This window comes from Xenopus tropicalis, chromosome 1, assembly GCF_000004195.4.
Source record: "Xenopus tropicalis strain Nigerian chromosome 1, UCB_Xtro_10.0, whole genome shotgun sequence".
Lineage (NCBI taxonomy): Eukaryota > Metazoa > Chordata > Amphibia > Anura > Pipidae > Xenopus > Xenopus tropicalis.
Genome location: NC_030677.2, coordinates 88,363,252 through 88,385,266, shown reverse-complemented (window position 1 = coordinate 88,385,266; position 22,015 = coordinate 88,363,252). Strand labels below are relative to the sequence as shown.

The following is a 22,015-nucleotide window of genomic DNA, read 5'->3' as shown; positions in this document are numbered from 1 at the left end:
CAGGACCTGTAAGAAGGCACCTACATGTCACACAATCCGGGCACTTGTAGCACCCGAGTTTTCTGATGTTAGATAACCAGTCCTGTTGTTTGCTGTTGCAGTCTTTGAAATCAGTCCTAACTAATAAGTTCCTCAAACTACTCCCCTTCCTATCAGAGGTTTATGGGCCTGGAAGAGGGCAATGTCTCGTCCCAGCCAATGCCTTGAAGGTAGGAGAATAAGTAGTCATAAAGATAAGTGGTGTCAATGGTTTGTTCTGAGTATGTTCTTTGTTGAGTAGAGTTGCTCGGGTGTGGATGAGAGCCCTCTGGAGTTGAGCCTGCAGTATATGCTCCTTGTATCCACGTTCTAGAAATCTGTAGAACATTTCTTGTAGTTGTAGCTTAGCAGTATCGATTGAGCTGTTGTTTCTGATCACTCTGAGGAATTGAGAGTACGGGATTACTCTGACAGGTCATCGATATAGCGAAAATATATCAAAATAGATTTGTGCAGTAGCGGTAGTAGGGGGCATTCTCAAATTCGGCCAAATATCGATTCCTAGAGTCACTTAAAGCTGACAATACCACAGACTGGTTAAACAAATTACAACTGAATGTGGACAAGTATCGACAGGACTTGACTAACTTTAAGCAGAACAAACTCAAGAAAGTGACAGATGACTATAAAAACAAACGTGTGTATGGGTGGTTATTGGGAATTAGATCAAACACTCGCAGCTTCAGACCACTTAGGAAGAAGAAACTCCCAAAATCTCTGCCTGTAGATAGTTCAGACCAATCGACAGACTCTGACAGCAACATAGTAAGTTGGGTTGAAAAAAGACATACGTCCATCACGTTCAACCATATATCTAACCTGCCTAACTACTAGTTGATCCAGAGGAAGGCAAAAAACCCCATCTAAAGCCTCTCTAATTTGCCGCCGAGGGGAAAAAATTCCTTCCTGACTCCAAGATGGCAATCGGACCAGTCCCTGGATCAACTTCCAGGTATCCCCCCTACCCCTGTATTCCCTCACTTGTACTGAGAGCTATCTCCCCTACCCCTGTATTCCCTCACTTGCTAAGAATCCATCCAGCCCCTTCTTGAAGTTATATAATGTATCAGCCAGTACAACTGATTCGGGGAGGGAATTCCACAACTTCACAGCTCTCACAGTAAAAAATCCTTTCCGAATATTTAAATGGAACCTCCCTTCTTCTAAACGGAGTGGGTACCCTCCTGTCCGTTGGAAGGAGCTACTGGTAAATAAAACATTAGAAAGGTTATTATATGATCCCCTTATATATTTATACATAGTTATCATGTCACCTCTTAAGCGCCTCTTCTCCAGTGTAAACAGACCCAACTTGGCCAGTCTTTCTTCATAACTGAGACTTTCCATACCCTTTACCAGCTTAGTTGCCCTTCTCTGGACCCTCTCTAACGCAATAATGTCCCGTTTGAGCACTGGAGACCAAAACTGAACAGCATATTCTAGATGGGGCCTTACCAGCGCTCTGTAAAGGGGAAGAATAACCCCCTCCTCCCGTGAATCTATACCCCTTTTAATACAGCTCAAAACCTTGTTTGCACTTGCAGCTGCTGCTTGGCATTGCTTGCTACAGCCAAATTTATTATCTACAAGGACTCCAAGGTCCTTCTCCATTATGGATTTGCCTAGTGCAGTCCCATTAAGGGTATACGGGGCTTGCATATTTTTACATCCCAGGTGCATGACCTTACATTTATCCACATTAAATGTCATCTGCCACCACCACAGCAAATAAACCTTTTTTAGGGGTCACAACCCGCTCCAAAAAGGACAAAGAAAGAAATATACCAGGCGAGGGGGGAGAAAACATAAGAGGCAAACCCCCAAGAGCGAGGAAACCATAATCTTTAATCTCAGTAAACACACATTGTCAGAGGGGGAAATTTCTTTATTATGCAAGGGGCTGTCTTTTGTCCCCTGCTCTCCACCAGATACATTTGATACCCTGGTGGACATTCACAGATTTCAAAAGAAGCTGAAACTCAGGGAACATTTTAGAAACTCCCCAGAACAAGAGCAACCCCGCCTTAGGGGAAAAAGTAACTATGAACCCCCTAACATACCTCCTGCGGTACGTACATTTGGCAAAGTCCTAACATTAGACGCAAAACAGACAGGCAAGACTTGTGTAGCACACCCCAATTTATCCCCTGCTGAATGTTTAGCCATACGCACACTTCAGGACGACAGGTATCTAGTTATCAGACCAACTGACAAGGGTGGATCTATAGTTCTATTAGACTACTCATACTACAGAGGGGAAATTTTAAAACAACTGTCTGACACTAAGACATATAGGGAGCTACCTTGGGGACCCTACTGTGAAATTTAAGACTGAACTGGACAAGTATTTGTCCTTAGCCTTAAATGCGGGCTGGATCACCAGTGGCACATGATTTCCTCACTACAGAATATCACCGCACACCCATTATTTATACTTTGCCTAAGGTCCACAAATCCTTATCTACACTTCCTGGTAGACCAATCATCTCTGCAGTTGATTCTTTGTTTCAGCCAGTATCTACTTTTATTGACTGTATTGTATCTTGGTGACAATGGACGTGACAAGCCTTTACACAGTGATCCCACATGATCAAGGCATAGGATCAGCTAAGAGGGCACTATCCACGAACAAAGCTACTAACATCCCAACTGAGTTTTTGACACATCTCCTGGAACTTACACTTTCTAGGAACTTTTTCCATTGAAATAAATTCTACCTACAACTGGCCGATACCGCAATGGGTAGTGCCCTGGCACCATCCTATGCAAATCTATATATGGCCAAATTTGAGAATGCCCACCTACTACCGCTACTGCACAAATCTATTTTGATATATTTTCGCTATATCGATGACCTGTTTTTCATCTGGACAGAGGGAGAGGAAGCCCTTCTTTCTTTTCATCAGTATCTGAACAATCTCGACTGCCCTATTAACCCTTTTACTGCCAGCTGTTTTGGTCAAAGCGGAACTTGTATTGCCAGACAGTTTTTGAACATTTTGCACTGTTTCACTTTAGGGGCCTTTCCTCGGGGGGACTTTTAGTTTACCCAGGAAAACAATATATCGTTTTTTTCAGAACAACCTAAGCTTTCAAAATATGGTAGAATTTTTGTGTAATTCTGTAACAAGATATAGGCTTCTAAATGTCTAAAAATACAAAAAAAATCAAATTTTCCATAATATAAACACACATACTAGAAACAAAAATTATTTTATGCATGAATAAACAACTGATTTGGAAAGTCCCATGTCTCCTGAACGTGCCAATACCAAATATATATCGTTTTATGGAGATTTGTCACTTGTATAGGTCAAAAACTCCCAGCAGTACACTACCAAAATTTCCAAAGCACTGCTCCAGAAAGCTGCATACTTTAGATTTCAAGGACAAAATTTCCACTAACAAAAGGTTTATCCCAGAAAATTGTACATTTTTGGAAAGAACAGATTCTGGGGAATACAGAATAGGCACAACTGTCTGTCTACTTCAAACTATCAAGTCGCAATGCTTTCCTAAAGTTATTGGTTTTTATCAAAATTTGTGTTTTTTTTTAAAAAAATTGCTTCAAAGCTTCCAGTCTATAGTATATTATCTCCTACAGGTCATAAAGTAACCAAATAAAACACCCTAAATATGAACGCCAGGGGTCCACTGAACAGTTTGATGCCCAATATGTATAGGTTTAGCTAAGTATGTGGCATGTAGGGGCCCCAATGTGAACATACCCCCATATGATCTATCATTTCTGTCATTTCAGCTCCTGCAAAATCAACACATTTACATCATTATATGTGAGATAAAGCTAGTAAAAAGTACGCTCACCCCAGAAAGTCATATATTTTTGGAAAGTACACATTCCCCCAAATCTAAAATGGGTCCCCATGTCTTTCTACTCCAAAGTACAAAGCCGCACAGCTTTTCTAAAGTTAGCAATTTTGATGACATTTCCAAAAATCCCCTCAAAGCTTCCAGTTTGCAGCATCTTATCTCCCACATAGCATTAGGTACCAAGATAAAACACCCTAAATTTGAACGCCAGGGGTCCACTGAACAGTTTGATGCCCATTATGTATAGGTTTACCCAAGTATGTGGCATGTAGGGGCCCCAATGTGAACATACCCCCCTATGATCAATCATTTCTGTTATTTCAGCTCCAGCAAAATCAACACATTTAGATTAGATTAGATTCAACTTTATTGTCATTACACATGTACAAGTACAGGGCAACGGAATGCAGTTTTAGGTCTAACCAGAAGTGCAATTAGCAGAAAGTGCAGGATAAAGGTATGAGACAAGTAGCTATGATTCTAAGTTTACAGTGTATTCTGTTAAAAACAATATATACAAGTTGCTAATAAATATAAGCATAAAGTACATGTTACTGTTTTTGTAGACAGGAATTTACATGTAGACATGTACAGGTAGATGTAAACATAATGTACAGGAACCTACAGGTAAACCTATAGAAGTTTACAAATGTATTATGCATGAGTATTTGTATTTACAAACAGGTATATACATCATAGTGCAGTCCATATTAAGTAATATAAAGTGTAAATAGTGTAATAAGAGAGTATATTATAGAGGCAAGTGTCAATGAGGAGTTCAATAAGGAGATAACTCTAGAAAAGAAGCTATTCCTTAGTCTGCCAGTTCTTGACCTGAGACATCTGGAACGCCAGAGGGCAAAAGAGAAAACAATCTATGGGCAGGATGGGAGTGATCCTTAAGAATACTGCGCGCTTGACACACACAGTGTTTCTTTTGAATGTCCTCAATGGTTGGAAGTGGCATCCCTATAATACGCTGGGCAGTTTTTATCACCCGCTGCAGTGCCTTGCGATCAGCAACAGAGCAACTTCCGTACCAGACTGTGACATAGTTGGTTAGGATGCTTTCTATTGTACAACGATAGAAGTTCACCAGAATAGTTGGGGACAACTGGTTCTTCTTAAGTGTTCTCAAGAAGAATAGGCGCTGTTGAGCCTTCTTGACCAGGCTAGAGGTGTTAATGGACCAGGATAAGTTCTCCGAAATGTGGGTCCCCAGGAACTTAAAGGACCCACACATTCCCCCGAATCTAAAATGGGTACCCATGTCTTTCTACTCCAAAGTACCAAGCCACACAGCTTTTCTAAAGTTAGCAATTTTGATGACATTTCCAAAAATCCCCTCAAAGCATCTTATCTCCTACATAGTGTTAGGTACCAAGATAAAACACCCTAAATTTGAACGCCAGGGGTCCACTGAACAGTTTGATGCCCAATATGTATAGGTTTACCTAAGTATGTGGCATGTAGGGGCCCCAATGAGAACATACCCCCATATGATGTATCATGTCAGCTCCTGCAAAATCAATACATTTACATCCTTTATGTGGGATAATGCTACAAAAAAGTACACTCACCCCAGAAAGCCATATATTTGTGGAAAGTACACATCCCCCATAATCTATAATGGGTAAACATTTGCTCCAAAGTACCAAGCTGTAAAGCTTTCCTAAGTTTGCAGATTTATATGACATTTAGAAAATCGCATAAAAATGTTGCAATTTGCCGCATTTATCTCTCACAATTTCTTGATAAAGATCAGATAAAGGCAAATCACCCCAAATAGGAACACCTATGGTCTACTGAACAGTTTGATGCCCAATATGCATAGATATACCAAAGTCTGCCGTATGTACTGACCCCAAAATGAAAATAGCGCATATGGATTTCTCGCCTGCCAACTCAGCTTTTGCACACAGAGCCCCCTGTCAGTGTATTATGTGCCGAAACTTCCCCTAACTATACAGAGACCCCCACAAAACCATATATTTTTGGAAAGTACACATTCTGACAAATCCAACAAGGGTAAAGAGTCCTTTCTACACCAAAGTACCAATCTGCAAAGCTTTCCTAAAGTTATTGGTTTTTATGACATTTCAGAAAATCGCCTAAAAATGTTGCAATTTGCCGCATTTATCTCACACAATTTCTTGCATACAAAGGCAAGTCACCCCAAATAGGAACACCTAAGGTCTACTGAACAGTTTGATGTTCTGACCCCAAAATGAAAATAGCGCATATGGATTTCTCGCCTGCCAACTCAGCTTTTGCACACAGAGCCCCCTGACAGCGTATTATGTGCAGTAACGCCCCTTAACTACACACAGACCCCCAGAAAACCATATATTTGTGGAAAGTACACATTCTGATGAATTCAAAATAGGCAAAGTTATTTTTGTACACCAAAGTTACACCTGGCAAAGCTACGCTAAAAACAGATTAGGAACACTTATACAGGGATAAAATGCGATAAAACCACAAAAATTGTGCAAATCAGTGAAACAACAAAATAAGTCACATGACAGTGTAATTAGTGGTCAGAATATCTGATCCTATAGTCACGCTGTCAAAATAAACAGTTTTTAGGTAAAAGAAACTAAAAACAAAGTGGTAAAATGAAAAAAAAAAACAAAACAAAAAAACCCCCAAAGTGTTTGTGTATACATGTGTGTACATGTGTAAAAGTTGTGTGATAGTGTGTAAGTGTGTATATGAGTGTAAATAAGTGTATAAGTGTATGCACGTTGCCCAGGGGGGCTGTCATCGATAGAAGCTCTCTGCAGCGGCGGCACATGCATTTAAGCCCTTTTACTGCCACGACGTATCCCATACGTCGTTGGCAGTAAAAGAGTTAAACTAACATTAAACCATCACAAAGAAAATATCAACTTCTTAGACCTCAATATCTGCAGAGATGGCTACAAACTGGGTACCAGACTATTCTGTAAGTCAGCGGATCGTAATTCTATTCTACATGCTTCCAGTATTCATCCACCTGCAACAATCAGAGGGATCCAGTACTCTCAATTCCTCAGAGTGATCAGAAACAACAGCTCAATCGATACTGCTAAGCTACAACTACAAGAAATGTTCTACAGATTTCTAGAACGTGGATACAAGGAGCATATACTGCAGGCTCAACTCCAGAGGGCTCTCACCCAAGCAACTCTACTCAACAAAGAACATACGCAGAACAAACCATTGACACAAATTATCTTTATGACTACTTTTTCTCCTACCTCCAAGGCATTGGCAGAGAGCATCAACAAGAATTGGCTGATAATAAACCAGGACGAGACATTGCCCTCTTCCAGGCCCATAAACCTCTGATGGGCTATAGGAAGGGGAGTAGTTTGAGGAATTTATTAGTAGTTTAGGACTGACTTCAAAGACTGCAACAGCAAACAACAGGACTGGTTATCTAACATCAGAAAACTCGGGTGCTACAAGTGCCCGGATTGTGTGACATGTAGGTGCCTTCTTACAGGTCCTGATTTCCCTCACCCCCACACTGGCAAAAGACTTAAGATTCATCACAGGCTAGGTTGCCTGTCAATATACAGTGGCTTGCAAAAGTATTCGGCCCCCTTGAACTTTTCCACATTTTGTCACATTACAGCCACAAACATGAATCAATTTTATTGGAATTCCACGTGAAAGACCAGTACAAAGTGGTGTACACATGAGAAGTGGAATGAAAATCATACATGATTCCAAACATTTTTTACAAATAAATAACTGCAAAGTGGGGTGTCCATAATTATTCAGCCCCCTTTGGTCTGAATGCAGTCAGTTGCCCATAGACATTGCCTGATGAGTGCTAATGACTAAATAGAGTGCACCTGTGTGTAATCTACAGTAATCAGTACAAATACAGCTGCTCTGTGACGGCCTCAGAGGTTGTCTAAGAGAATATTGGGAGCAACAACACCATGAATTCCAAAGAACACACCAGACAGGTCAGGGATAAAGTTATTGAGAAATTTAAAGCAGGGTACAAAAAGATTTCCAAAGCCTTAAAACATCCCACGGAGCACTGTTCAAGCGATCATTCAGAAATGGAAGGAGTATGGCACAACTGTAAACCTACCAAGACAAGGCCGTCCACCTAAAGTCACAGGCCGAACAAGGAGAGCGCTGATCAGAAATGCAGCCAAGAGGCCCATGACTCTGGAGAGATCCAAAGCTCAGGTGGGGGAATCTGACCATAGGACAACTACAAACCGGATTCCAAAAAAGTTGGGACACTAAACAAATTGTGAATAAAAACTGAACGCAATGATGTGGAGGTGCCAACTTCTAATATTTTATTCAGAATAGAACATAAATCACGGAACAAAAGTTTAAACTGAGAAAATGTACCATTTTAAGGGAAAAATATGTTGATTCAGAATTTCATGGTGTCAACAAATCCCAAAAAAGTTGGGACAAGTAGCAATAAGAGGCTGGAAAAAGTTAATTGAGCATAACGAAGAGCTGGAAGACCAAATAACACTAATTAGGTCAATTGGCAACATGATTGGGTATAAAAAGAGCTTCTCAGAGTGGTAGTGTCTCTCAGAAGCCAAGATGGGTAGAGGATCACCAATTCCCACAATGTTGCGCAGAAAGATAGTGGAGCAATATCAGAAAGGTGTTACCCAGCGAAAAATTGCAAAGATTTTGCATCTATCATCATCAACTGTGCATAACATCATCCGAAGATTCAGAGAATCTGGAACAATCTCTGTGCGTAAGGGTCAAGGCCGTAAAACCATACTGGATGCCCGTGATCTCCGGGCCCTTAAACGACACTGCACCACAAACAGGAATGCTACTGTAAAGGAAATCACAGAATGGGGTCAGGAATACTTCCAGAAACCATTGTCAGTGAACACAATCCACCGTGCCATCCGCCGTTGCCAGCTGAAACTCTACAGTGCAAAGAAGAAGCCATTTCTAAGCAAGAGCCACAAGCTCAGGCGTTTTCACTGGGCCAAGGATCATTTAAAATGGAGTGTGGCAAAATGGAAGACTGTTCTGTGGTCAGACGAGTCACGATTCGAAGTTCTTTTTGGAAATCTGGGACGCCATGTCACCTGGACCAAAGAGGACAAGGACAACCCAAGTTGTTATCAACGCTCAGTTCAGAAGCCTGCATCTCTGATGGTATGGGGTTGCATGAGTGCGTGTGGCATTGGCAGCTTGCATGTCTGGAAAGGCAGCATCAATGCAGAAAAATATATTCAGGTTCTAGATCAACATATGCTCCCATCCAGATGTCATCTCTTTCAGGGAAGACCCTGCATTTTTCAACAAGATAATGCCAGACCACATTCTGCATCAATCACAACATCATGGCTGCGTAGAAGGATCCGGGTACTGAAATGGCCAGTCTGCAGTCCAGATCTTTCACCTATAGAGAACATTTGGCGCATCATAAAGAGGAAGGTGCGACAAAGAAGGCCCAAGACGATTGAACAGTTAGAGGCCTGTATTAGACAAGAATGGGAGAGCATTCCTATTCCTAAACTTGAGAAACTGGTCTCCTCGGACCCCAGACGTCCGTTGAGTGTTGTAAGAAGAAGGGGAGATGCCACACAGTGGTGAAAATGGCCTTGTCCCAACTTTTTTGGGATTTGTTGACACCATGAAATTCTGAATCAACATATTTTTCCCTTAAAATGGTACATTTTCTCAGTTTAAACTTTTGTTCCGTGATTTATGTTCTATTCTGAATAAAATATTAGAAGTTGGCACCTCCACATCATTGCGTTCAGTTTTTATTCACAACTTGTTTAGTGTCCCAACTTTTTTGGAATCCGGGTTGTATTAGTCGTGCACTGCACAAAGTTGGCCTTTATGGAAGAGTGGCAAGAAGAAAGCCATTGTTAACAGAAAACCATAAGAAGTCCCATTTGCAGTTTGCCACAAGCCATGTGGGGGACACAGCAAACATGTGGAAGAAGATGCTCTGGTCAGATGAGACCAAAATGGAACTTTCTGGCCAAAATGCAAAACGCTATGTGTGGCGGAAAACTAACACTGCACATCACTCTGAACACACCATCCCCACTGTCAAATATGGTGGTGGCAGCATCATGCTCTGGGGGTGCTTCTCTTCAGCAGGGACAGGGAAGCTGGTCAGAGTTGATGAGAAGATGGATGGAGCCAAATACAGGGCAATCTTAGAAGAAAACCTCTTGGAGTCTGCAAAAGACTTGAGACTGGGGCGGAGGTTCACCTTCCAGCAGGACAACGACCCTAAACATAAAGCCAGGACAACAATGGAATGGTTTAAAACAAAACATATCCATGTGTTAGAATGGCCCAGTCAAAGTCCAGATCTAAATCCAATGGAGAATCTGTGGCAAGATCTGAAAACTGCTGTTCACAAACGCTGTCCATCTAATCTGACTGAGCTGGAGCTGTTTTGCAAAGAAGAATGGGCAAGGATTTCAGTCTCTAGATGTACAAAGCTGGTAGAGACATACCCTAAAAGACTGGCAGCTGTAATTGCAGCAAATGGTGGTTCTACAAAGTATTGACTCAGGGGGCTGAATAATTACGCACACCCCACTTTGCAGTTGGATGTTTGGAATCATGTATGATTTTCATTCCACTTCTCACATGTACACCACTTTGTACTGGTCTTTCACGTGGAATTCCAATAAAATTGATTCATGTTTGTGGCTGTAATGTGACAAAATGTGGAAAAGTTCAAGGGGGCCGAATACATTTGCAAGCCACTGTATGTGGTGTATATCATCACTTGCCCCTGTGGGCTATATTATGTTGGGAAGACTGTTACTACCCTACGTGAACATATCAGGAACCACCGTTCTGCCATCAGCAAGGCATTGAAGGAGGGGGAATCCAAACAACCTGTCGCTAGACATTTCCTAAATATGTACCACCCCTTACCAACATTCAAATGTATGGCCATCGACCACCAACCCCCTCTCTCTAGAGGGGGTGATAGGGACCTGGCTCTATTACGAAGGGAGTCCCGATGGATTTATAAGCTAGACTGTGCAGCCCCACGGGGGCTAAATGAAACCCTACCCCTTGGATGTTTTATATAGGTCATATGGGTTAACTGTGGACTACTTCAATATAAATATAGAATGTACTTTCAATATTGAACGTTGGTGGATGTTTTTGTATCAATTGTATCTATGTTATTCTAGGATGTAATCCTCTGGCCATAACAGCCTTTCTTAATAATTACGCATTGTTTCATGTGAAATAACATCTTTATTGCATATTAATAACCTTTTTCCAGCCTGGCCCTCAGTTACACTTCTGTAGCAACTTTCCATGTTTATAATATTGCAGACCTATTCCTGTTACTATATACAGACTCCCTAGTTACATTGTTGCAATTCCCTTACTGGGCTTATGGACAACGATTGAGATGCACATATGACCCCTTGTGGCTTTAACCCGTATAACCAGCTCTCTGTATAGGTAGCAGGCGTACCTGGCGCTTTACTGGCTTTCTGTAGTTAGGACCCCGCGTGGGGCACGGACACCTATCCGTTCCACATGTTTCACTATGGGGGACAGAAGGTTTTTCCCCCCACGCTGTGTATGGCCATGGCCATGTGAGAGAGTGTAATGGGCATTGCTGACCCGAAGCGGGGGCACCCAGCCCTGGTGTACTTTATAATATCGACCCTGAAGGACAGCAGCAAGGGGCCAGCCTTGTGCCCTCTCTGGCACAGTTGACTGCTGCACAGCTATGAATGGGCGCATGGTACACAGTGGGGAAGACCAAATTGACAGTTCCTGTATTGCCTTGACACTTGGGCTTACGCGCCCGCTCACCGCTGCCTGGTTGCCTGGCAATGGCGGGAAGGACATGAGGCATGTGAGCACGGGCCGTGTGGTGAACAACTCTGTCCGATTTACAGGAACGGTTCATAGGGTATAGCGCAGCCTTCTCTTCTCCTGTATGTGCTTCGATACGGAGTTATGGAAACAGGGAAGGTGCCACTCTGGGGGGTCAGTGCAAATATGTGCCGGTTATACTCTAATCACTTTATTTTTATATGATGCACACAATGCCACCTATAAGCTAAATGGCATTTATATTTTCTATATTTGGATTATTTTTGTTTTCTGTATATTTTAGCCACTTTCTTTTCCTTTGTTTGGGTTGCCTAGCAACAACATTGGCACCCTTTTGCGCTTATAACTGTTTGTCTTTCACTGTGATGTGGTATCCCTGACTAAAGTTCCAGTTTGAAACTGAAACGTTGGTTAAAATAAAAACCTCTCATTAATCTTTTTGATCTTGCGACTGCTTTGTGAAAATCCTGTGTGTGTGGTCACCTCATGCCTTTATGTCTTATGCACTGGCACCCAAGTATCATCTTTTTCTTATGGTGTGCAGCTTCCTGGCATTTTGTATTATATATATCTATATACATAGATACACACACTTTTTTTTTTTAAATGGAATAATATCCTTTTGTGAAAAGGCATCTATGAGTTTAATAAACCCCACTGAAAAGTAATCAAGATCCCCATTTTTACGGGGGTTTGACTGTCTGCTGTTTCTACCAAGTAGCCTTGTAGTCTGCAAGAGTGGTGGACTGAATATTTACTGTGCCCAGACAGCCAGGGTCGCAAAAATGAGCACCAACTGCAAGACAGCAACATCAAACAAGATGTTAAGCAACAAGTTCTTAGGCCATGGGCACATAGTGCAGATCATAGGCTTTCCACCATCAACGTTTAAAATAAAAAAAAGCAGGTGGAGGAAAGCGTATGATTCACTGGAGGAGACATTGGCTGATAAAGCTTAACAAATAAGTTTGTGTGTGATCAAACTAAGTGCTACCTGTGAAATAAAAGACAAATCCCCTAATTATACATGCATGTGTATAGACCAGGGAATGTCACAAGTAAAGAGAGAGTCTAAAGATGTGCACATTATTTCAGCGCGACTCAGCAGGTATAATTCCAAGGCTGTCCTGTATCCGTGCAAACTATAAAGAATGACAAAATGAAGGGTGGATATATCACTCCGCAGAAAAACACCACACACACTTGAATTACTCCCTGCCTTTGCTTGAGGGTAACTGCAGTAAAAAATGGGCAGGAAACACTCACTACCCAAAATGCTAGTTGAATGCAATGACAGTAATAAAAAAGGTAGCAACGGATCTGTATGGACAAATACCTTACTGTCTAACTTTTTCATGGTGACCAAATCAAGTGACTTCAAGGAATGTCCAGTCGGAGCGATGAAGTAAAGACAGGCATGTATCCTGGTATCATGATAATTATACAAGGATCTCTTGATCTTGAGCTCTTCTTGCAGGTAAGCTTCAAACTGTGCATCGATGTACTCCACAATGGGTCTGTAACTATAATCACATTTCTGTAAAATTTCTGCAAGAAAGCTCAAGGCTTTTAACTTAAGGAGCAGGAAAGGCAAAAAATACTGGTTGGTGCCAAATGTTAGGCACCCCCCCCCAGTGATTGCAATCCCTTACCATTTACCCTGGGCTGGTGCTCCTGTTAGGAGAAAACCGCACCAGCCCAGTGTAGCTGCAGCAAGTGTTTCTTCTTCCTTCTGAATCTCAGGGTCTGCACATGCGCAGTAGAGTAAAAAAGCCCACTTTTTGTTAAAGTTCAGCTTTTCACTTTACTGCGCATGCGCAAACGGGAAGACAGAACTCTCTTGCAGGAACCCCGGGCTGGTGCATGCAAGAGAGTTCTTCTCACAGCAGCACCAGCCCGGGGTTAAAGATAAACAATTTAAGTTCCTTGGGGGTGCCTAACATTTTGGCACCCACCAGTGACTTAGCCTTTCCTTCTCCTTTAAGGAAACTCCCTTTTGCATATTAGTGAATGCAATTTATGACTTTGATGAAAAGTCCACTTATCACATTGTGCTTTATGCACTATGATAATAAAAAATAGTAAAAAATATATATATATATATATATATATATTTTTTTTTTTTTTTTTTTAACTAAAATCCACCAATTTGCAATTAGCAGCAATTTCAAACATAACTCTAATTCTCTAAAAAGAAAAAATACTTAGTTGTACTGAACAGCTGTGAAACATTCTCCTTTTCATGTCCAGATGTTCTAATAGGATCTGCATTTCAGCAGGCACATGCCTCCTGAGACAGCACAGTGGATGTTGAGATTTTTATTGTTATGCATAATTCTACTGTGCCAACACTAGGAAACAGCTGGGGGGGAAGAGAATCTAAAATGAAGTAATAATGACGCATGATGATGCTATAGTGATGTCAGTTAAAGAGCCTACTGTGATTTAAAAAGACAAAACTGCTATAAAAGCCAACAGGTAATTAGCATATGCTAATTAGAATTCGGATTCGGCAGAATCCAACGCGTCATATGCTTTTGTGAATCATGCGTTAGTACTATTTCTATTCGCTAATTAATGTAATGTGTTAAAAATAACGCTTAGCGATTATGCGTTTTTTGCGCATGCTAAATTACTTTGATGAATCGGTACTTAATTATGGCATGCTTTTTAACGCAAAAAGCATGCGATAAGCGTTATCGACATTTAGTGAATTTGCCCCATAGTGTAAAGAGATCATTCTTCCATTGCTTATAATAAGTAATCACGAAGGGGGAAAATTATAGTAGTAGCAGGGCCTGACTTAGACACAAGTGAGCAAATTACTGTACTGTATAGTATGATACTGCAAGGAAAAACTAGGATGAAAAGCTTAATATTCTGTTGAACATCCACATTATTTTTATTTTCAACATTGTTTATAGTATTGATGAACACCATACCACATGTACTTGGCAGTGGTCTTGTTCCACAAATTATTTATGGTATTGTGAACAATTTTCCCTTGTTAAACTAGATAAGTACCTTTCTTCTTTATTTATCTGGTCCCCAAATCCTACGGTATCCACAATGGTTAGCTTCAGGCGAACATTGCTCTCTTGAAGTTCGTAACTTCTTGCTTTTAACTGAACTGCTGGTTCACTGTGAGAAACTGGCTCATTCTCAAACTTTGTGTTAAAAATAGTATCCATTAGTGTTGATTTTCCAATTCCTGTCTCACCTACACAGAGAGAGAAAACAGGGTAATATGGATGTCCTAAACTGTTCTGTCTCATTCGGTGCAAGCACCTAAAAATCCAGTATAAACATGTGTTAATGAGCAATGATCTTTAGGATAAGCTCAGAACAATCTTTCATTTTATGCAAGTACCATAACAGGGAGACAGCTGTTTTGTAGTATTCACTTCCTGTTAACATGAATTGCAAGATGGATAATGTAACTTATTTGACAAAAGAAATATGCAAAAATAAACATTTAAAAGTTCAATAAATTCTACTTACAAATGTTATTCTGCATAGGGAACCTTATTTCACCACATACCAACATTTCATTAAACTTGATGATTTTTGGTTATAACATCTAAAGAAGATCACTAGACTAGATTGTTTGACTGGGTAATGGAAATGTTAAAGGGTAATATGAAAAACTATACTGCTATGTCTATGAAGATTCTCATTCATCCAGGTCATGATATTACAGTATCTAGAAGAATTAAGTCTAAAACAACTGGACTTTTCTGAGTTTTTCTTGAAAATGTTTCACCACTCATTCGAGTGGCTTCTTCAGTTCAAATGACTGGTAGGGAATTCCCCAGTATACTGCTATGCTATAATTACTGTAACTATAGTTACTGCTGTATACTCATAACCTGTGGATACATATATGACATGGAGAAGAAAGGAGACAGACAAAGCTTCTTAAATTTGTCCCTGCACTTTATACAAAGGAAGACAGGGATATATGTGCCTTACGTCATATAAACATAAGGGGAAAAAAAGCCTCAAATCCAGGGATAGTTGGGTAACAAAATCCCACACCTAGGAAGTACTAAGTACCACCAAACCTGAAAAGATTATTTCTTAGAACAAATAAAATATGCCCTGTTCTGAGTCAGTCATCAATATTGTACTTTTTAGGGCAAAGACACATGGAGCTACTTGTCACGGCTATTAACCACCAGGAAATATCCTGCCATAGACAATACTGAGATTTGCCTCTACTAAAACACACGGAGACAGTTATCAGTAAATGATCAGCATTGTCTATTTTTGTATTCATGAAAAGTAGCTGCTACCAGTAGCTTTGCGTGTCTTCACCCTTAGGGTAAAGACACACTGGGTTACTTGTAGCAGCTACTTTTTCAAGGCTACTAAACTCCAGAAAATACCCTGGCATAGACAATAGTGAGAATTGCCCTTGCTAAAACACACATACAGAAAATGATCAGTAAATAATTAGCATTGTCTTTTTTAGTAGCCACAGCAAGTAGCTGCTACTAGTAGCTCCAGGTTTCTTCACCCATAGGCTGATGACCCACAGAGTGAGAAAGTTGCCTGTGACCTCTGCTACCATGGGCGACTAACTGCTCTGAAATGCCTTTCCACTGTCAACAATAGGAGTCGCCGGTGGAAAGGCCTAAACACTGCTTAGCAGGGATCTATTGCGGTCGGCTAACTCAATTTGTGGGCAATCAAGCCTTATGAGTATGCATTTAAGTGTAAAAGAAGACAAAAAAACAAAAATGTGTGCATGTTGTAGCCACCACAGTCTGTCTACTGTTGCACACTACAGTTTGGGAATGCAGGCATTTTGAGGAGGCAAAGGTATACTTATCTAAGAACTATAATAAGAAGACTTAGAAGTTAAGAACAAGACTAGAAGTTAAAGACTTTTTTTTAAAGATTTTCTTTTTTCTATAGTAAAGGTGGCAAATTACTAAATATCATAAATCATACAGGTATAGGATCCACTATCAGGAAACTGGTTGTCCAGAAAGCTCTGAATTACATAATGGTCAACTCCCATATACTCCATTTTAATCAAATAATTTAGATTTTTAAAAATTATTTTCATTTTTCACTGTAAATAATACCTTGTACTTGATCCTAACTAAGATATAATTAATCCTATTGGGTTTCAGTAACGTTTATTTATATAAATTTAAGATCCCGTATCCAGAAAACACCAGGTCCCGAGCATTCTGGAGAAGAGATCCTATACCTGCACTAAATATAACTGACCGGTGTGTACTTGTGTTGTGATCTCAGTTTAAAGCATTCTTCAGTTTAAGCATCCAGATGGAAGAATTATGATTAGAGTGCAGCACTGAGCAGAACAAAAAAAAAGAAACTGGTCTCAAAGAGAAACAAAGCATTACTATTCAGATTCATGCGTTGCCTTTGCATAAAGCTTAGGCAGAGTGAAAATGACCTACAGTGGTGTGAAAAACTATTTGCCCCCTTCCTGATTTCTTATTCTTTTGCATGTTTGTCACACAAAATGTTTCTGATCATCAAACACATTTAACTATTAGTCAAAGATAACACAAGTAAACACAAAATGCAGTTTTTAAATGAGGGTTTTTATTATTTAGGGGGAAAAAAAATCCAAACCTACATGGCCCTGTGTGAAAAAGTAATTGCCCCCTGAACCTAATAACTGGTTGGGCCACCCTTAGCAGCAATAACTGCAATCAAGCGTTTGCGATAACTTGCAACGAGTCTTTTACAGCGCTCTGGAGGAATTTTGGCCCACTCATCTTTGCAGAATTGTTGTAATTCAGCTTTATTTGAGGGTTTTCTAGCATGAACCGCCTTTTTAAGGTCATGCCACAACATCTCAATAGGATTCAGGTCAGGACTTTGACTAGGCCACTCCAAAGTCTTCATTTTGTTTTTCTTTAGCCATTCAGAGGTGGATTTGCTGCTGTGTTTTGGGTCATTGTCCTGCTGCAGCACCCAAGATCGCTTCAGCTTGAGTTGACGAACAGATGGCCGGACATTCTCCTTCAGGATTTTTTGGTAGACAGTAGAATTCATGGTTCCACCTATCACAGCAAGCCTTCCAGGTCCTGAAGCAGCAAAACAACCCCAGACCATCACACTACCACCACCATATTTTACTGTTGGTATGATGTTCTTTTTCTGAAATGCTGTGTTACTTTTACGCCAGATGTAACGGGACACGCACCTTCCAAAAAGTTCAACTTTTGTCTCGTCGGTCCACAAGATATTTTCCCAAAAGTCTTGGCAATCATTGAGATGTTTTTTAGCAAAATTGAGACGAGTCATAATGTTCTTTTTGCTTAAAAGTGGTTTGCGCCTTGGAAATCTGCCATGCAGGCCGTTTTTGCCCAGTCTCTTTCTTATGGTGGAGTCGTGAACACTGACCTTAATTGAGGCAAGTGAGGCCTGCAGTTCTTTAGATGTCCTGGGGTCTTTTGTGGCCTCTCGGATGAGTTGTCTCTGTGCTCTTGGGGTAATTTTGGTCGGCCGGCCACTCCTGGGAAGGTTCACCACTGTTCCATGTTTTTGCCATTTGTGGATAATGGCTCTCACTGTGGTTCGCTGGAGTCCCAAAGCTTTAGAAATGGCTTTATAACCTTTACCAGACTGATAGATCTCAATTACTTTTGTTCTCATTTGTTCCTGAATTTCTTTGGATCTTGGCATGATGTCTAGCTTTTGAGGTGCTTTTGGTCTACTTCTCTGTGTCAGGTAGCTCCTATTTAAGTGATTTCTTGATTGAAACAGGTGTGGCAGTAATCAGGCCTGGGGGTGACTACAGAAATTGATATTGAAATTGAAAATTGAAATTGATAAACCACAGTTAAGTTATTTTTTAACAAGGGGGGCAATCACTTTTTCACACAGGGCCATGTAGATTTGGAGTTTTTTTTCTCCCTTAATAACGTAAACCTTCATTTAAAAACTGCATTTTGTGTTCAATTATGTTATCTTTGACTAATAGTTAACGGTTTTTGATGAGCAGAAACATTTAAGTGTGACAAACATGCAAAAGAATAAGAAATCAGGAAGGGGGCAAATAGTTTTTCACACCACTGTACATATTGCATTCCCAGAGGAGCAGACATAACATTGGTGAAGAACTGGGAACTAGGCACAGTAAGGGGCCTTTGGGAGTGTTGAAAATGTAAAAAATATTTTCTAGTAGTTTACTTTTGAATGGAGGCTACACATTTTATTGTATTGGAGTCCTTACATGGGCCCTCTACCCAGAATCTCATTGTTTGTATATCAAAAGAAAATAGAATTGTACTGTTTTTTCATAATACTAAATTTTAATGGTTTTTAAGTTATATGCAAATATGGTTGCTATTCAATGGAGTGTTTGTTCTTAGGGCCTTAACAGGAATCAGGTTGCTTGCAACCAGTGGGGCTTATGCGGTGTATCCGTGCCAGTGTTATAGTGCCAGGGCCTGAATATCTGCCATCAGTACCCACTGCTTCACACTGCATATAATGTGCTGGTTTTGTAAATACAGACTGCTTCTCACTGTATATAATGTGCCTGGGGTGTCAGTACCCACTGCCTTTCTTGCTATAAAACTAACGTAAACACATCTAAAGGGGTGGTTCACTTTTAAGTTACCCTAGCAACCAGATAGTGGCTAAATTACCAAATGGAGAGCTGCTGAACAAAAAGCTACATAACTGAAAAACCATTAAATATAACAGAGGACCAATTGTAAATTGTCTCAGAATATCTGTCTACATTATATTAAAAGTAAATTTAAAGGTGAACTACCCCTTTAAGCTAACTAATCACAAACACAAATGTTTGCAGATCCCCTCACAGAAGTGCACGTATGAATACTTTTACATCCTAAGTATTTTAGGGTAAAAAAAAAAAAAAAAAAAGCATCCCCACCCACAATTTTGTACAGTGGGAATGGCTAGAGGTAGTTGGGAGGTTAATTTTTTACACCAGCAGCGAATCCACTAAGTCTCACATTATCTTTAGGTCAGTCTATATATGGCCCATCTTTAGCCTCGCCAAACAAAAAAGTCACCCTCCGCCTAAGCTAAGAACTCACTCCCCCCCCTTAGGAATGTGGATCTGAGCCAATCAGCAGGAAGCTAACTAACTGAGCATGTTCACTTGGTCTGCATATCTGTGCAGGAGTGAGGCATTATGGGAACTTTCTTTACACAGCTCAGCGTTTTTTCTTCCTGTTTGGATTCAGATCTTCTGAACAGGTGAAATATGGGGAGACTTAAGGGAACTATTGAGACAACTGAAGGTATGCCTGCAGCTTGAGATTAACTCTTTATTAGCCTTTCCTTCTCCTTTAAAAAAAACAAAAAAAAAAAAACACAAAAAATGCAGATTGTCTAGGAATATAGCCTTCTGCATCATACTAACATTTTATTAATAGGTAAACTGACCCTTGAATTACATAATGGCCTTCTGTCTAGAGTGTTGATTATAAGAGATCAAATGGCATTCCCGATTAGTCGACGCAACTGACTTAATTAAACGTTGCGGTGACTAATCGCCCCATGTGTCTTCGCCCTTTTGCAGACAAAAGCATTGGTAAAAGGTTTGACAGATAGGACACAACATAAAGGTAATCAGACTGTGTGCTTAACTGCCATTAGCTACAATACCACAATTAAATTGCTACTCAGATTTTTCAGAAAAATTTAATTTAATACAGGAGAAACACATGTTATCACTGACTCATGGCATTGCTCTATTCAGGAAAAAAAAGAAAGCCCAGAAAGCTGTCCCTAGTATAAAGAGTGTGATTTATGCTTCCTATGAAGGTAAGCAAGCACACACAGTAAATATAAAACTAAGGTTTAGAGGCTCTTTAATTTTGAGCTGATGTTACTCAGAGGTACACTGTATTTACTTACCAACGCAGAGTATATTGAAGCAGAAGCCCTGAGATGTGGACTTGTTGACCAGCTGGTCAGGAAGACTGTCAAAACCTACATGACCAGACATAGAGAGTGTTCGAATGTCATCACTGGGTAACTGAAACAAAAAATATTTCAATGGGTATTACAATGGAGTTGAGCAAAATAGGTTTTATAGAACAACCTAAAGAATAAAGAAAGAAAAAAAAATTATATATATATCTCAAAAATACAACATTTAGTTTGACCCTCACCATGAATACTGAAAGATACAAATAACTTATAAAGGACTAAAACCAAAAATAAATACATAAATAAATAATTATTATTAATAGTAGTATTATTGTTTAAATACATTCAGTATTAGAAATATCATACCCTCACAGTGTAAATGAGAAAAAAAAGAAAATATTGAATCTACTAACACAGCCACGTTTGTTCCAAAACAGGCTTCTGGGAAAAGTTATTGTTTTCAGAGGTAAAAATGTTTGCCGTTTCCAACAAAGGATTCAATAAACGTTTTGGCAAACTTCTAAGCACTAAAGTCCAAATGGATCAAAGCCAAGTCATCTAAAGCATCACCTTAGATTCACAAACTCCCTTTACTGAATGCTGAGACAGAAATAAAACCAGGGATATATATTTTTACAAATATATATATCATTGATTTATCTTTTTTCTTGAGGGTCCCGTTTTTAATGAGATATTGATTCTCTTTTTAATTATATGAATTAAAAGTTATATTTTAATGCTAAAGGCACCAAATGAGCTCTTTGTATAGATATCCGTGATTATGGTGGAAAATACCAGGTGTTTGCCAAAATTGATTACACAGCCTTCTTTTCTGTAAATTAGAAATAATACCAGCAACTTCATTATTTAAGTTTCAAGCTTAAAAATGCTTCAAGTATTTCACTTTAATGGGTAGTTCACGTTTAGATTATCTTTTAATTTGGTGTAGATGGAGATATTCTGAGACAATTTACATTTGGTCTTCATTTTTTTGGTTTTTGACTTATTTAAACTTTTTGTTTAGCAGCTCCCAGTTTGGTATTATAGCAGGTATGTGATTGCTAGGGTTCAATTTACCCTAGAATTAAAGACTGGAATATAAACAGGAAAGGGGCATATAAAGACAAAAATGATAGTCTAACAAAGCAATAGATTTTTTGGGGTTCAGGATCAGTGACCCAGTCCTTTAATGACAGCACTGAATTGTTCCACAGCAAGCAAAACAAGCAACCTTATTGGTTTTTATCAACATGAACCCAAAGAATAATTTCCAGCATTAATAATGCATGCCGCTAGCACTGATCCTTTTAAAAGATAATGAAACACAGGGTGTTTTGGGCATCCCTGCTACTCAGCGAAAAGCACAGGCACTTCAGTCACTACACTAAAGGAGGTTTTTGGATCATCTGAG

General features: G+C 39.8%; 1 protein-coding gene across 8 annotated transcripts in view; it reads right to left on the bottom strand.

Moving 5' to 3' along the window:
• Nucleotides 1-22,015, bottom strand: part of septin11 (septin 11) — a 114,726-nt gene that overhangs the window by 48,446 nt on the left and 44,265 nt on the right. For all 8 annotated transcript variants that reach the window (XM_031897481.1, XM_031897476.1, XM_031897475.1 and 5 more), the window contains 3 exon segments: nucleotides 20,590-20,710; nucleotides 14,731-14,926; nucleotides 13,043-13,229 (listed from right to left, as the gene is read on the bottom strand). In XM_031897481.1, the coding sequence (XP_031753341.1) occupies nucleotides 13,043-13,229; nucleotides 14,731-14,926; nucleotides 20,590-20,680 (474 nt within the window). In that variant the 5' untranslated portion in view covers nucleotides 20,681-20,710.